The following is a 15,181-nucleotide window of genomic DNA, read 5'->3' on the forward strand; positions in this document are numbered from 1 at the left end:
GTTCAAAAAGTAGACATCCAATCATTTGTAGCACTGAAGCAAGTGAGATAAATGCAACCATATTGATTGGAAGCAGTTTATTGAATATTTATTCCCATCGAAAGAGAGCGTAAACATCTCAGGGACTCATTCCGAAAATCAAAATTTAGAGTGTAAAGGGCGAACACGAAATTATTGCGACACATTCAACAAGGCATAACTTTTTTACCATTGGGTAAAAATCAACCAAATTTTGCACACTTTCTCATTGATATGTATTGTCTACAAGCTGTCATACTCGAAGTCGTGTTTTTCGATTCAACGAAATTGAGGTGAACCAACGCGAGTCGAGAGAACAAATTCTTTCCAAACACCTGAAATTTCCTAACCTGTCGCACCGGCAGGTGGGAAAAATGTTGAACATTCACCATTCAACCGTCTCCAGAGTGTTGAAGCGGTTCCAGGAGCGGTTGACGTTGGACCACGGCAAAGGAGCTGGAAGAAAACCGGGACCGGAGAACAAAAAGACGGAGGGAAAGGTGAAGCGGATGATTAAAGCAAATCCCAACGTCTCAAGCCGTGATTTGACTAAAAAGATCGGCATGTCGCAGAGCTACGTCCAGAATGCAAAGAAGAGAGCTGGACTACATACATACAAGGTACAAAACTTCCCAAACCGCGATGAGCGGCAACAATCGACGGCTAAAACTCGGGCACGGAGGCTCTACGAGAAGTTGCTGACAGAATATGGCTGCTGTGTGATGGACGACGAAACGTATATAAAAGCCGATTTAAAGCAAATTCCGAGGTTGGAGTTTTTCACCGGCAAGAGCAAGTTCGATGTGGAAGACGAATTTAAGAAGAAGAAAATGTCGAAGTTCGCCTCCAAATATCTCGTTTGGCAGACCATCTGCTCTTGCGGACTGAGGAGTGAGCCTTTCGTGACAAAGGGCACAGTAAATGGCGAAATCTACAAATCTGAGTGGCTCGAGAGGCGCCTTTTGCCGTTCTTGCAGCAGCACGACGAAGCTCCGCTATTTTGGCCAGATTTGGCATCATGTCACTATTCTAAAAGTTTCCTGGAGTGGTATGAGGCCAATTCTGTCCATTTTGTTCCAAAGGACATGAACCCGCCAAACTGTCCGGAGCTGCGCCATGTAGAGCTGGGCAATAATGAAGCGGGAACTTCGGAAGAGCTAGAAGACAGTCAAAGACGAGAAGGACATGTTAAGAAAATGGAAAAAAAAACTGAGAAACTGGTACCGGATGACACTGTAAAGACTTTGATGGAGGGCATCAAGCGAAAATGCGTTCAATTTTACACTCAAGGCTCCATCGATTAACTTTTCTTTTGATTTTTGAAGTAAATATATGTATAAAACTACCCTAAAATTTTGGTTTGATTCTAAACATTATAATAAAATTGGCATGACATTTTCGGTGTCGCAATAATTTCGTGTTCGCCCCTTAGAGAAGCTGATAATTCGTGAAAGAGCACTAGTGACGAGCGTATTTAGATGGGCGAATAGAAACATATAGGGTATTACGATCGAAATTTGGTCGACTTAAACTTCATGCACTCCTTTCGACCGTGTATTTGAAAAAAAAACACGCAATGTGAACGTTCAACATGATGTCAATCACGTTACTCAGTTGTTTGGGAAAATTGCTCGAACGTATAGTGAATAGTCGACCCGAGGATCATCGTTTTTAAGGCGCGGAACAACTTGCGCTTCGTGTCGGCAAGGGGACCGAGCTTCACCTGCTACGATGGAACGAATAATTAGCGACGCAATGGAAGACAAAAAGCACCTAGACTGTGCTCTGCTGGACCTTCCGAAGGTCTACAACAAGGTATGGAGGGAGCTGATCCACACCCTTCGGAAATGGAGGGTTGCCAGCAAAACGGTCCGATTCGTCCAAAGCTTCCTTGAGGGCAGGCATTTCTAAGTGACAATGGAAGAAACACAGTCGTCGTCACGCTACGTCGAATAGTGTGCTGCAGGTAGATGTTCCTGGTAGCGATGCAGCCGACCTTCACTCGTATGCCGAGGGAGGTGAAGATCCCTTTGTATACAGATGACATCGTTATCATCATCGTTGGAAGATCAGCCAAAATGGTTAGATGAAAACTTTAGAGGTTTGTCGATGCTATCCTCCAGTGGACTTCTGAGTCGCGGTTCCGGATTGCGTCCAACAAGTGCCAGCTACTTCAATTTGGTGAGGAGAAACGCCAAAGCAAACTTCCTGGCCTGCTAATGGAAACAAAAATAATCCAACCTTCGAGATCAACGAGACTGCTGCCTCCCCATGTACAGGAGATGAAGCGGAGCTTTCGGACCCAGCAGAATGTACTTTTTTTTTATCTGTATTATAGTGACTTTCAACTCATTTGGCTGGTTCGGCACTTTTACTTCCAATTTTTGGAAGAATGTCGGGAGTGAGAATTGAACTCGTGACCTTTAGCGTGAGAGGCATGGATGTTACCACTACGCCAGATCGCCTCCACAGGCAGAATGTACTGAAATCAATCAGTAGTCAACACGGACGCGCAAACCCGGAGTATCTTATTAATAAGGCATCAAGTATAAGATATCTACGGCATATCTACGGCATCGATATGGACAGCAAAGGTGGAAGAGGATCTGTACGAAAGCCATAAGGGTGAGTTCAGCAGATAATTAAAGGGTGTGTCACATTAAATTGCATCACGGAAAAAACGCTGTAGAAATTTAATTTTTAGGAATTATATCTTCAGCTTTCGCTTATAATCAGATAAGAGTGTATAGATCACGTTGGCCATGCTTCACTGTCAATTTTTCGTAAATTTGGAAAAATGTCGTCGGATGAAAAAGAGCGTCGTGAATTATTCCTGCGCACTCATTTCGAGAATCCGGAGTTGTCACATCGGGACGTCGGTATGATGCTGGGAATCGTCCAATCCACGGTCAGCAGAGTACTAAAACGATACTTCGAGAACCTAACCATCGACCGGAAGGTGAAGAACGGCAAAAATGGATGCTCCGTCAGTGAAAAAGATCACAAGCGCGTAGTTAAGCAGTTTGGACGTGATCCGAGAAGTTCGGTCCGGGATGTCGCCAATAAGCTGAATTTGTCAAGTTCATTCGTCCAGCGGTCCAAGCAGCGGGAGGGCCTGCGTACATACAAGGTTCAGAAGGCTCCTAACCGCGACGAAAGGCAAAACATGGTGGGGAAGACGCGAGCCCGGAAGCTGTACACCGAAATGCTGACGAAGCCGCATTGCCTGGTAATGGACGACGAAACCTACGTCAAAGCGGACTTTCGTCAGCTGCCGGGCCTGTTGTTCTTCTCCGCAGAGGACAAATCCAGCGTTCCGGAGGAGATTCGCAAGCAGAAACTATCCAAGTTTGCCAAAAAGTACATGGTGTGGCAAGCGATCTGCTCTTGCGGAAAGCGAAGCGCCCCCTTCGTGATGACCGGCACGGTAAACGGGCAGGTTTACCTTAAGGAGTGCATACAGAAGCGCTTACTACCACTATTGAAGCTGCACGAGGGCCCGACCATTTTCTGGCCGGATCTCGCTTCGTGCCACTATTCAAAGGACGTGTTGGAGTGGTACGAAGTCAACGGGGTCACCTTCGTGCCAAAGGAAATGAACCCGCCCAACGCGCCGGAGCTTCGCCCAATAGAGAAATATTGGACGATTATGAAGCAGGCCCTCCGGAAGAACCCAAAAGTTGTCAAATCGGAGGCGGACTTCAAGAGAAAATGGATTTTTGTTCAAAAAAAACTACAACCTGACGTTGTACAGAACCTTATGGACGGGGTAAAGAGAAAAGTACGAGCATACGGGCTTGGGCTCGAAGTATGAATAAAAAGAAAATGCCAAAAGTTGTTTAATAGTTTTTATTTTACTGTCTAAAATTTTCAAAAGGATCGGTCTACTGGGCGAATTTCTACAGCGTTTTTTCCGTGATGCAATTTGATGTGACACACCCTTTATGCTATACAAAAAGGTCACGAGGTAAAACTTTCCACCGTCTGCAAGGAGGAAGTGGTTTGTGTGGCACCAAAGGTGTTTGATGCTCACATCGACGAAGTCTTCAAGAACTACAAAATAATTTACACGGATGGATATGTAGACAAGAATGAAGTCGGTTGTGCGTACTGGGGCGAAAAGAAGAATGAAGTGTATCACCTACCAGTTGGGAACTCAGCTTTTCCATTCGGAGCGCTTGCGGTTTGGAAGGCCCTACAATGATAGATTCGGTGCAACGGTAGAACCTTAGAATCAACGGTGATCTTCACTGATTAGGTGAAGTGAGATGAGGTTAAGGTATTGGAACATGGAGGCCTCACGTAGCAATTTACTAGGTTCCAGGACAGTTCGGGATACCAGGCAAAAGGGAGGCGGAAGAGTTGGCAGCGAATGGAAGCAAGAAATGACAGCCCACGAAATGGATTTCAGTCCCGAGAGAAGATTCAACACCGAGGCACCGAATCCATCAGGCATGAGGGAGCACATGGAAAAGAAGTCGTTACGTAGTTACGGTCTGGAATACCACCAATAACGTGCAGGTAGTGTCCAAGGACAATCACTCTCCTAACACGTCAAACCTCCTCCCAAAATAACCCAATAAAATATTGGAAGCGAAAAACAGTTCTTAATATACTGGTGTTTTGCGACGTGAACGAGGTGGATGTGCAAAATCTGATCGCAGGAGTTGAACGATAGACCCGGCAATTCTTATTCGGTCACCTAACGCTTCCGGGGCTTCTGTTTTTCACCGCCCAGCACAAATTTGATGTTACGGAGGAAGTAAGGAAGCAGAAACTTTCGAAGTTTGCCAATAAATACATTATTTGGCAAGCGACCTGCTCATGTGGCAAACGGAGTGGGCCGTTCGTGACTACCGGGACTGTAAAAGGGGCAGATCTACTTCAAGGAGTGTCTATGGAAACGTCTGCTTCCTCTGTTGAAGCAACACGAAGGCCCTACAATTTTCTGGCCAGATCTAGCTTCGTGCCACTATTCTAAGGATGTTCTGGAGTGGTACCAAGCCACGGGTTCACTTTCGTACCCAAGGACATGAACCCCTCGAACGCACCGGACCTAAGGCACATCGAAAAATACTGGGCTATCATGAATCAGGCACTAAGAAAGCATCCCTAGGAGGTCCAATCTGAGGAAAACGCGAAGAAAAAGTGGGTTTCCGTGCAGAAGAAGAAACAGCCAGATGATGTACAGAACCTTATGAGTTCCTTAATTGAGCGTGAGGTGCGAGCATACGGTTAAGATATTGGAGTTGAATGAAATAAATATGCCAAAATCGTCTGAAAATAACTTGTCAAACGTACGCAAAAAAAAACAATCCAAAGCGCATAATCACCGGCGACGAGGAATGAATCGGAATAAAGTGTTGGATAGGGAACCACAATCACGGATGACTACTATGAACTATTAAAGAAAGTGCCCTCGCACAGAAGCCTTCCGAAGACTTCATGATCAATTGTAAGGCTGTGGTATTTCATCATGTGAGCAGGGCCTTAACATTAGGTTGACACCCCTTAGTTTTACATTTTGTAAGCCATTTCCAGCGTCAGCACATTATTTCGCTGTCCTGTACCAAAAGTATATAACTGTAACTCTGAAATAAATAAGAAGTAAAAATATAATTTCATTCCAAAGTATCTGTTGCGCAATTCGAACGCGTATGAGAATACTCGAATACTAGGATGATTTACATATTTTGAAGAATAATCTAAAATCACTAATATGTTTCTTTTCTTGAATTATTGATTCTCCGCAATCCAAAGTGGCAGAACATGGAACCACTATCTATTTTTTTTGTTTGTTTTCGTTAGTATCATTGTTCGTTCCTACATGAACACATCTTTCATGTGTCACTTCTTGGCAAATCCATAAGATAGGCGTCGATTTCTTGGGACGGTTGCGAACTAAGTACCTTCGAAGTAATGTACTTCACAATCTGATGGAACGAAAAAAAAACAACGAAAGCCTTCGGTTGTTACAATTCCTGACGGGAAACAAAAATAAATAAAATCTAATACTTCAATTCGATCATATGTCGCCTCGAAAGCTAGATTTAAATAGTTGATTTATATTTGGTAAATTACAAATATAAAAAGGAACAAGTTTTGCTCTAATATGCGTGGCTGCGGCATACAGGCTGTGCAAGCAAAATTAAACGTTCTACATCAAAAGAATTGATTTTTAATATAGATATAAATGTGAAGAATATGTATATATAATATATATTTTTTGTTTTTTTTTTGTTGGAATACAATAAAAACAAAAAAAAGTACATAACAGTAATAGAAAAATATATAGACACAAAATAGTAAGGGAACACAAATAGTCACGATAACAGAATTGGAAACAAAAAGTAAGTACGATAAATCAAAAGGTTGGATGGAGGGTACTAATGAGAAATTAACAACAATAATTAACGGGCGTAAACTATTTTGTGATTGGAATGAAAAATAAAATTAAGAAAATACGTTGAAGTAGAAAGAATTGTGCTCTATTTGAATTGTTTTTTTGTTACAGATTCAGTTCTGCCAAAAGAAATCAGCTAAACTAGTTTGTTCGATAAATAGAAAACTCATGGAAAAGGAATACAATCAAACTGTGCGATAAAAATAAATTTTCTATGTTATTCCAGAACAGAAAAAATTCTAGGAGGTTGCGTTTTGTTAGAAAGTGTCTTTCTACGATATCATTTTCGATTATATTTGCTTTATTTTGAATTTCATTGAACGAGAACTCGGGAAACACAACAGTTAGTCAAATTTGGTTTGAAAATTAAGTGACCGCGTTTCGTTGCATCGTCGTTTCTTTCCTGATTCGGTAGGATGCATTGCACTCAAATTGCTTTGTAACAATTTTGGGTTTGCTTTGCTTGTTTGTTTTATTTTTTCGTTCAAGAAGTATGGTCTCGGCGACTCTTTGATTGATCGAATAGGGCGGGAACGCTTGACAGTTTCTGTCAGACTCTATCAGTGGTAACACTGACGTTGGAGGCAATTCTGTCAACATGCCGAAGCATACTGAATGGATTTTTGAGGGGTTTAATTTGATCAATGATTTGTTTCTCGATAAGCGATGAAGGGGGGAGACAAAGAATGAACAAAACACAAAAACTCCAAAAACGTTCTATCAGTACTGAAGGATGAGGCATGAGAAATAGGTGGAGGATACAGAACACAAGATTAAAACTCATTGGTGTCATCTTCGTTTGTTTATTCGACCAATGTTCTGAAAAATATACTGATACATATATAATTCAGAACATAACTGATGTAATCATTTGTTGTGGTGGCAAGCATGCACGTTATATTGTTAGTTTGAATAGAAAGCAATTCAACTAAGATAGAAAACGAAATCCAACGAAACTAAAGCTAAATAAATCAAATCAACCGTAAACAACCAAGAATATGAAACGAAACGACAAACCATCAAACTTATTTTGATGTTATTTCAGCATATTATTTTTATCTGTTTAAATCTCCTTGCGGTTTTGTAGTCTTTATATTTGGCTAGGTTATATAATTATCGGATTCACGTGTCTATGAATACATCACTGTCCTCTGTGTCTAGCTTATTCAATATATGGGCAACTGTCAGTAGAGGAACATTGATTCGCTACGAAAAAAACAAGCCGAGAGGAGCCGAGATACATGCCGCCAAGAAACCAATGCCTTATCAAAATATGTTGCTTTGAACAAATAATTGAAGAAAAGAAATCATAAAATATGCTGCGCGCGAATTCGGTTTGCATATACATGAGCTACAGTAGGGTCAATATTCTCAGTTACGACAAATTGGATAGTATGAATAATTGTTAATATTTTTTTCTGTGATTCGTTTCTCATAAGCTCTCATCATTTATTGTTCTGCCGCCACAGAATCGATCTGCGATAAACGAATGTAAGCATCTGTTCTGGCGTCGTTGCCTCAGAGCATATTGAGGATGGTACTTATTGCATAGGTAGACTTTACTGATGAAATAAATCAAAATAAATTTGCTGTTTTCATTCGAATGCACAGAGTGGAGGGTAATTTTGTTCGATATGGAAAAGGATGGAAATCTTGGGGCTATTCTTGTTTCTCGCTGAAACATCTTCAATTTTTTATTTCCTATGTAGTGGCTTAGGTATGTCTATGATATACTACTAATCAATAAAGAAGATTCAGTAATTCATGTACGCCTATCAAGTAAATCTTGCAAAAATAATAAATCGGACTTTTCATCGTACTCTCAATGACGATCGTTTCAGCGAGAAAGCAAAGCTCGATACTCGATTGCTCAGATGATGAGAGTGCTGTATAAACACCATGACCGTTATCCGATCGAACAAAACAACAAAGTAGGAGTGTGATTGTGAGTGTCATCTATTATCGTTTGAAATGAATTATCAATGAACAAATAATATAATATTTTTTTCTTCCAAACCGGTATGCAATGTAAAAATTAAACAACTGGAACCTAGTAGTTTATCGGTGTAAACAATCAAAATAAAATGGCACGAAAATAGATCGAAACAAAAGAGAAAAAGAAAACAAAACAATGATTAAAATAAGTCATCAATCAAATCAGACAATGGGATTAAAGTAAAAGTAGAAAGAAAAAACTAAGTAAACTGTAATTTGTAAACAATAGGTACGTCCGTGTACCTTCTTCTAACGTCCTTCGTGTATTTGCCGCCATACTTATTTCGTTGTGCCGCTAATTCTGTGATCTCCGGAATCCAACTGGCAAACACCGCCTAAAGAAATAAAGGAAGGAAGAGCATTGCCAAGCAGAAAACACTTGTATACGGGTTGAATTTGTAAAATTGTTTTAACAATTTTTTTTCAATTTTATGTTTCTATTGTGTTAAGCTGGAGCGTGGCTTGTTCATCGTAGATATCAAACACTATTTCATATTGCGCTGTCTTATCGAGCGATCTAGTTAAAAAAATGTACAAACAGGAGTGTTAATACGCTGTTCTCTTTCGTCGCAATTTTTGTTCAACAGTACTTTATAATTATTTTATCAACACTTCCGGGATTTTGTGAATAAAATGAAAAAATATTTCCGCCAGATTATTATCGAGATGAGCTTAAATCTGCTTATATAACAACTATGATGGATGTAACGATAATCTATGAAAAAAGAAACTAAATCAACCAACATGAAATGGTCAACGAGTTATCGTTATCAAAATCTCCTGAATTGAAAATGTGAGACACATAAACTATAATATATGCCGTCAAAAAACGGAGAAAGAAAAACCTACAGGCAAAACATGTTAGAAAAATATATATAACAACAGAGCATTCAACATTCAATAATGTCAAATTACAAATTACAAAACAAATTACAGAACGGAAAGGAATCGGAACAAATGAGTGGAACATCTTAAATGAAGAAAACTTATCAACTATTTGTATCACAAGTATTCATAAATGATAGACTGAAACTGATTTTAGGCAAACAGTGAAATGAAACTTTAATTTTAGAAACGAAAATATTAGTCAGCTGCTAGTTTGTGATTGTTAGAATGTGTCAGTTGTAAGAGTGTGTTCCTATTTATTAGAAAAGAATTGTTTTATTTACAGCAGTTTACGGTTTTTTTCGTATAACTGTCTCACAGTTTCAAGTTTTTTTTTGGTATGCTACAATCAACAAGAATACGCAATATTATAATATAACATTATATCAAACTTGCAAAAAGGTAATCACCTAAACGTTACTTTCAGCATTCTTCATTCAGACGACACCATACAAATTTACAAATATGTTACAAACGGAGTGTACATAATCTCTTCTCTAAAGTACTTCTTGCTTTGTGCACGTAAACTACACAATCAATTGCATAACAACACGAAACCGGATGCAGCTCTGGCGCCAATTCAGAACCCTTTGTCGGACCTTGTCTTTGAAATTTTTCAAATATAGTTCAAAGACAAATATTAATATTAAATATCATTGTTAAATTGGTTATGTTCCTTATCCCGAAGTATTACCCGTATTTTTTTATTTTTTTCATTAGAGTTCCCATTTCCATTTTAGGGTGGTCCGAAAAATTAAATTTTTCTCATTTTTTCCAAAAATGATACTTTTCAAAAAATCATAACTTTGAAAAATATATCAAATTAAAGTCGATAAGCTAGTCTTTCCTGGAAAAAATATTGAATCTGTAAACAAAACTGGATTTTATTTTCATTAATTGTATTTGTTTTTTTATAGTTTACATGGGCCTCGGGACCAAGGGCGCTATATTTTCTTATATCTATTTTTTAGTTTGAAAACTTCGATTTTTACCATAAGATATTCACAAATCAGAAATATTTTCTTTTTCGTTTTTGAGTTATGGTTATTGGTATATTGAACGTAGACTAAAACCGTGTTAATTTTGAAAAGTAAAAAATGAAAAAAAAGACACATATCTGAATTTTTGTTACGTAATGTAATTTTTTCAGGAAAAAATATGAAAAATATCCTAAAATAGGCGTAAACTATAAAAACCAAATACAATCAATAATAACGTAAACAAAATCATTTTTTTTTTCGCAAATGTCATAATTTTTCAAAACGGACCAGCTAGTTCAATTTAAAAGACTAGCTCATTGCCTCCAATTTTATATATCGATCATCTGAATCGGTCAAGTGGTTCAAAAGTTATACATTTGCAAAAATGCATTTTCGGAAAAACATGATTTTTGGACCTCCCTAAAAATTAAGAAAATACGGGCCAAATATTTTGCGATAAGGAACAAAACTACCGCTTTTCGAAAATAGGAAGAACCACTTTATCGGTTTGGCATGGAATGGCTGTATGATTGTTTGATTGCCCACAGTTCATATATAAACATGTACTATCATTAAGTACGTTGCGTAACTAATTAACTTGAATAAACAATACTCAGACTCGCCGTTATACGTGTATGTACAGTATTTTACATTACATTATTACTTTACATGAGAATTATTCATGTTAGTTGTAGATATTCGAAGAAAAAACTATACCTATATTATTGATTTTTGTCCGTTCATCGAGGGAAGTAAAAGTGTTCCAACACAGCTTTAAAAATACTTTACTATTAAAATGTGTACGAAAATTGCTTCTTTCTTCACCAATTGCATGGATTAATAGGACTGCTACTGACAGTTAAGTGTGAGAATACTTCTATGTGAAACTTTTATCATCCTCTTTGTGTTTAGAAAAAGAACCGCAAAACTTCGGCTTCCTACTCGCTTCTCACGAGTATGGTATGGTATCTACAATTATTTACGGAGAAAATGCGATTTGCGATGTTCATCAATATTGTTATAGCATACTATTTAAATAAAACAGATAGCTGAACTTTAAACCGTATAATTTTCTTGTGAGTGATCCAAATATTGATATAACAAACCAGTAGACAACTTTGTACGAAATTATCTGTTTCGAATCACCTTTCAGTGTTGATATTATATTCATGTATATATGTCATGTTATGCTCAATTACTGTTTGGAAATTTCACAATAACAAATCATTTATAATTTCAATTTTATAATGATTGATTTCATATTCACAATGCCTGATCTAAACAAAATATTTATATACTTTGAGAGGGATTTGAACAAATTTAATCAATCGTCAAATAAAGACTGAGGCAGAAAAATGCAGAACTACAAACGGCTCTATCTCTAAAAATAAAAATAAATAATTTTTCGGTGAGAAATGGTTTAGCCTAGAAATGGTTTCGTTTTCAGTGACTTCTTGATGCCCATAATGGGTTTTCACTTCTTCAGTACAGCTGAAAACATTGCATGAAAACACATGCGGTAACATTGAGTTTTATCGTGAAGTGAACATGAGCATTAATATTTAATATTAATATTTGTACAATTCAGACGCTGTCCAAATGCAAGTCACTTAGACACTGTTTAAACCAGCTAACATTGGTTGGCTTTGTATTTCCGCTCCATATTTTCAGTATTAAATGACAGACGAAAAGCATTCTCGTTGAATTTCAGATAGAGATATTTTTCCACATCTCTCTTTCTCTCTCTCTCTCTTACTGAAAAAGAATTTTCGATGAAAAAGGAGAGACGAAAATTTCAACATTGCGCAACTCATCGAAAAATAGATTGATTGAATACTTATATCGCAGTTGAGCGATAACTCTGATCCCTGGGTAAAACAGAATTGTAGTGTGAGAACAGTTCGACGAATGAAATCCAGTGCAGGTCTGGAGACATTCAAAGTCCAGGGAGTTTCTGATCGAAACGCAACACAAAATATAGAAGGTAAACAACGGGCATCAAAAGGTAAAATCAGATTTTTTTTGAGAAATAAAAATTATGTATTATGGACGACGAGACATTCGTATTGTGTGACTTCCGTCAACTCCTTGGCCAGGAATTTATTCAGCGATGAAACGAGGAGATGTCAACGAAAAATTTAAAACAAAAAAGTCATAGTTTCTGGTTTGGCTGGCGATTTGTAGTTGTGGTGCCAAAAGCGTTTGTGACCTTCGGAAGTATAAATTTTGAAATGTGTCTACATTCTTTGGGCCAAATTTAGCTTCATGTCATTATTCCAAAACAACTTTGAAATGGTATGAAGACAATAATGTGATTTTGGTTCCTAGAGACGCCAATCAGTCTAACTCTCCTGAGCTTTAATTAAAAGAAGTTTGAAGCCAATGAAGAGACGAACCGAAAACATTGCAAAATTTCTTAGGAAGTGGAAAGTTGCAGTCAGGAAGGTATCAGAAACTACAGTAAAGTCCCTGATTGAAGAAAGAAGAGTTGTGCAAAAAATGAAATGTGTTAATTGTATTACTATCAGTTCAATCAGAAATTAAATCTTCTTTCAGTTTTGTCTAGCTTTTTATAATAGTGCCATTGGTTTGGGAGTTACAGCTGTTTAAAGTTATGTATTTTTTTCTGCCTCAATCCTTATAAGAATATCTTTCTTGGAAAAGTAAAGGATTTTGTTACCACACGTCGTTTCATTCAACTAGTAAAAAATCAGTAATAGTCTGTTATGTGACAAAATTTATGACTTCGGATCCAAAACGAACTGTTGAAAATTACCAATCTTGGAAGTTCGTTCGTCTATACCCTTAAAGGGGGACCCTTGTTTGGAAGGTCGAAAAATAATGAATTTTCGCATTTTTTTTTAATGTTAGGAATTAAGTGTTCGAGTATTTTGATTATTGTTTAACCCTCTACAGCCCAAGCCCGCCTTTAGACGGGCTTCGCGGATTCTCTTTCCAAATTATTTTCAATGTTCACCCCCACTAGAACGTCTTTAGAATATTTTCATCTATCACACATACACATTGTTTTTATGCTGGCAGCTTTCTGCTAGGAGTATTTTATGTCGAAAGTCGGAAATTCGAGATAAAAGTGGAATAGGTTTTTTTAGATAAATAAAAAACTTGCGCGGTAGAGGGTTAAGGTATATTTGAAGATGTATTATCATTTTTTTGAGTGCACGAATAATGATTATTACGCTGTAGACAGCTGGATGCGTAGATGCTGTCTGAGAATCGATACGTTGCTAGTGAAACGTTGTAGGTGTAAAGACATGGGTCATTTAATAAATTTTGCACACTTGAAATATTCTGAAAGAACTATACTACTTTTTGAGAGGGGCCAACAAAGTTTCCTTAATTTCTTAAAAAAAAATATTACTCAAAAATTAAGATACCTAAGAAATTATGGTCAAATGATGAAATGTGGAAAATTGTTTAAATTTTCATAGAAAAATAACAATAAAAACCACTGAAAAAAATATTTTTAAAATTGAAACTTTTTTTTCTCTAAACCCATTTTTTTAATTCTTTAAAAAATATATGAATAGCCCTTACATATCCTACAAGTCATACATACATCAGAAGATGGGCACTTCAACAGGAAAAAGGTTTTTCTAACAACAACTTTTTCATGTTTTCTTTGAAAAAAAAATGCCACTAATCCTAATTTTGTTTATAGTCAAGATAGCGATATAGTGTATTCGACAAAATTTTAGATCTTATTCAAGACGTCATTGATATATTGACAAGTTCTGCATCGCAAAATGTTTGTATTAGTAAGCTCTAACAGTCTTTCGAAGACAGCTTGTATGTATAATTTGAAATATAAAAGTTAGAGCAAAAAAACAGTTTTTTTTTCATGGTGACCCTAACGCAACTTAGAAGAAAGGCGCTATATCGATTATTTTAAGAGATAGAAAAAAACTTTGTTCTACAAAGATGTCTCAAATAACTGGAACTACAACATTATCGAACTATGTTACCACTATCATCTATAAAGATAAGAAAGTTATAGTTTTTATTTCATCGACAGTTTTGGTCACCCTATTTTTGATAACATTAAAATGAGCGCTCTACAACTTTAACAACTTAGTCGAAGACAGTTTTGATCTAGAAAATACCTGTCGAGGTCTAAACCTTTTATATGCATCTCCTGCACCATTGTGCACTGGAATGGATCAATTAACAACATTTCATTGAAAATGTTGCTATTCCCGAGGGCTAAGAAGACGGGCCTGATTCTCGAATACACTTCACGGTGCAAACGAAATAAACGGCACGCCACTGAACTACGTTTTACGAGTTAGTGAAGTGTCGAAGATAATAATGAGTTTTCAGGCAGAATGAGCACTTTTCAAATAAAAATCATTAATGAAAATTAACTTCTTCGTATCAAACTGGTGTTCAATGTGAATGGAAAACTTTGTTCTCGTCATGTGGTATAATAATCTCATACAAAAATTGTATCTGAAGATAATTTGATATTATAATGATAAGTTTTAGTGGGACACTAATTTCATATCCAGATGTCGGCACCGTACCGTTGTCATCGCGGATACATTTCATTTCGTTTCCACCGTGAAGTGTATTCGAGAATCAGGCCCTACGACTGTTATCTGGATCATTTTGCCCATCAAATGATGGAAGCAATTCACAATACAATTGTCATCTATTAAAAAACGATCAGCTACAAGATTTCATAAGCAATTTGTCTCATAAAATCATGAAACCGTGAGTTTTTTTTAACATTGTTTTGTTTCTTCTGTTTCTTCCGAAGTGTACCTCATATAGAATGCAAATAATGACGACACCATATTTTGTTTACAATTCCAAATCTACTCTGCCTACTGCTCTACCCCATATGTGCCTCATTGGGGTACTAAAAAGTAATTTAGAACAT

General features: G+C 37.2%; 1 protein-coding gene across 26 annotated transcripts in view; it reads right to left on the reverse strand.

Annotated features, from left to right (window-relative positions):
- Positions 1–15,181, reverse strand: part of LOC129762995 (calcium-activated potassium channel slowpoke) — a 196,156-nt gene that overhangs the window by 124,946 nt on the left and 56,029 nt on the right. For 4 of the 26 annotated variants that reach the window (XM_055761683.1, XM_055761669.1, XM_055761688.1 and 1 more), the window contains exon 7: positions 8,660–8,751. The exons of the other annotated variants lie outside the window; for them this stretch is intronic. In XM_055761683.1, the coding sequence (XP_055617658.1) occupies positions 8,660–8,751 (92 nt within the window). The remainder of the gene's footprint in view (positions 1–8,659; positions 8,752–15,181) is intronic. 26 annotated transcript variants of the gene reach the window in all.

Source organism: Toxorhynchites rutilus, chromosome 1 (assembly GCF_029784135.1).
Source record: "Toxorhynchites rutilus septentrionalis strain SRP chromosome 1, ASM2978413v1, whole genome shotgun sequence".
NCBI lineage: Eukaryota > Metazoa > Arthropoda > Insecta > Diptera > Culicidae > Toxorhynchites > Toxorhynchites rutilus.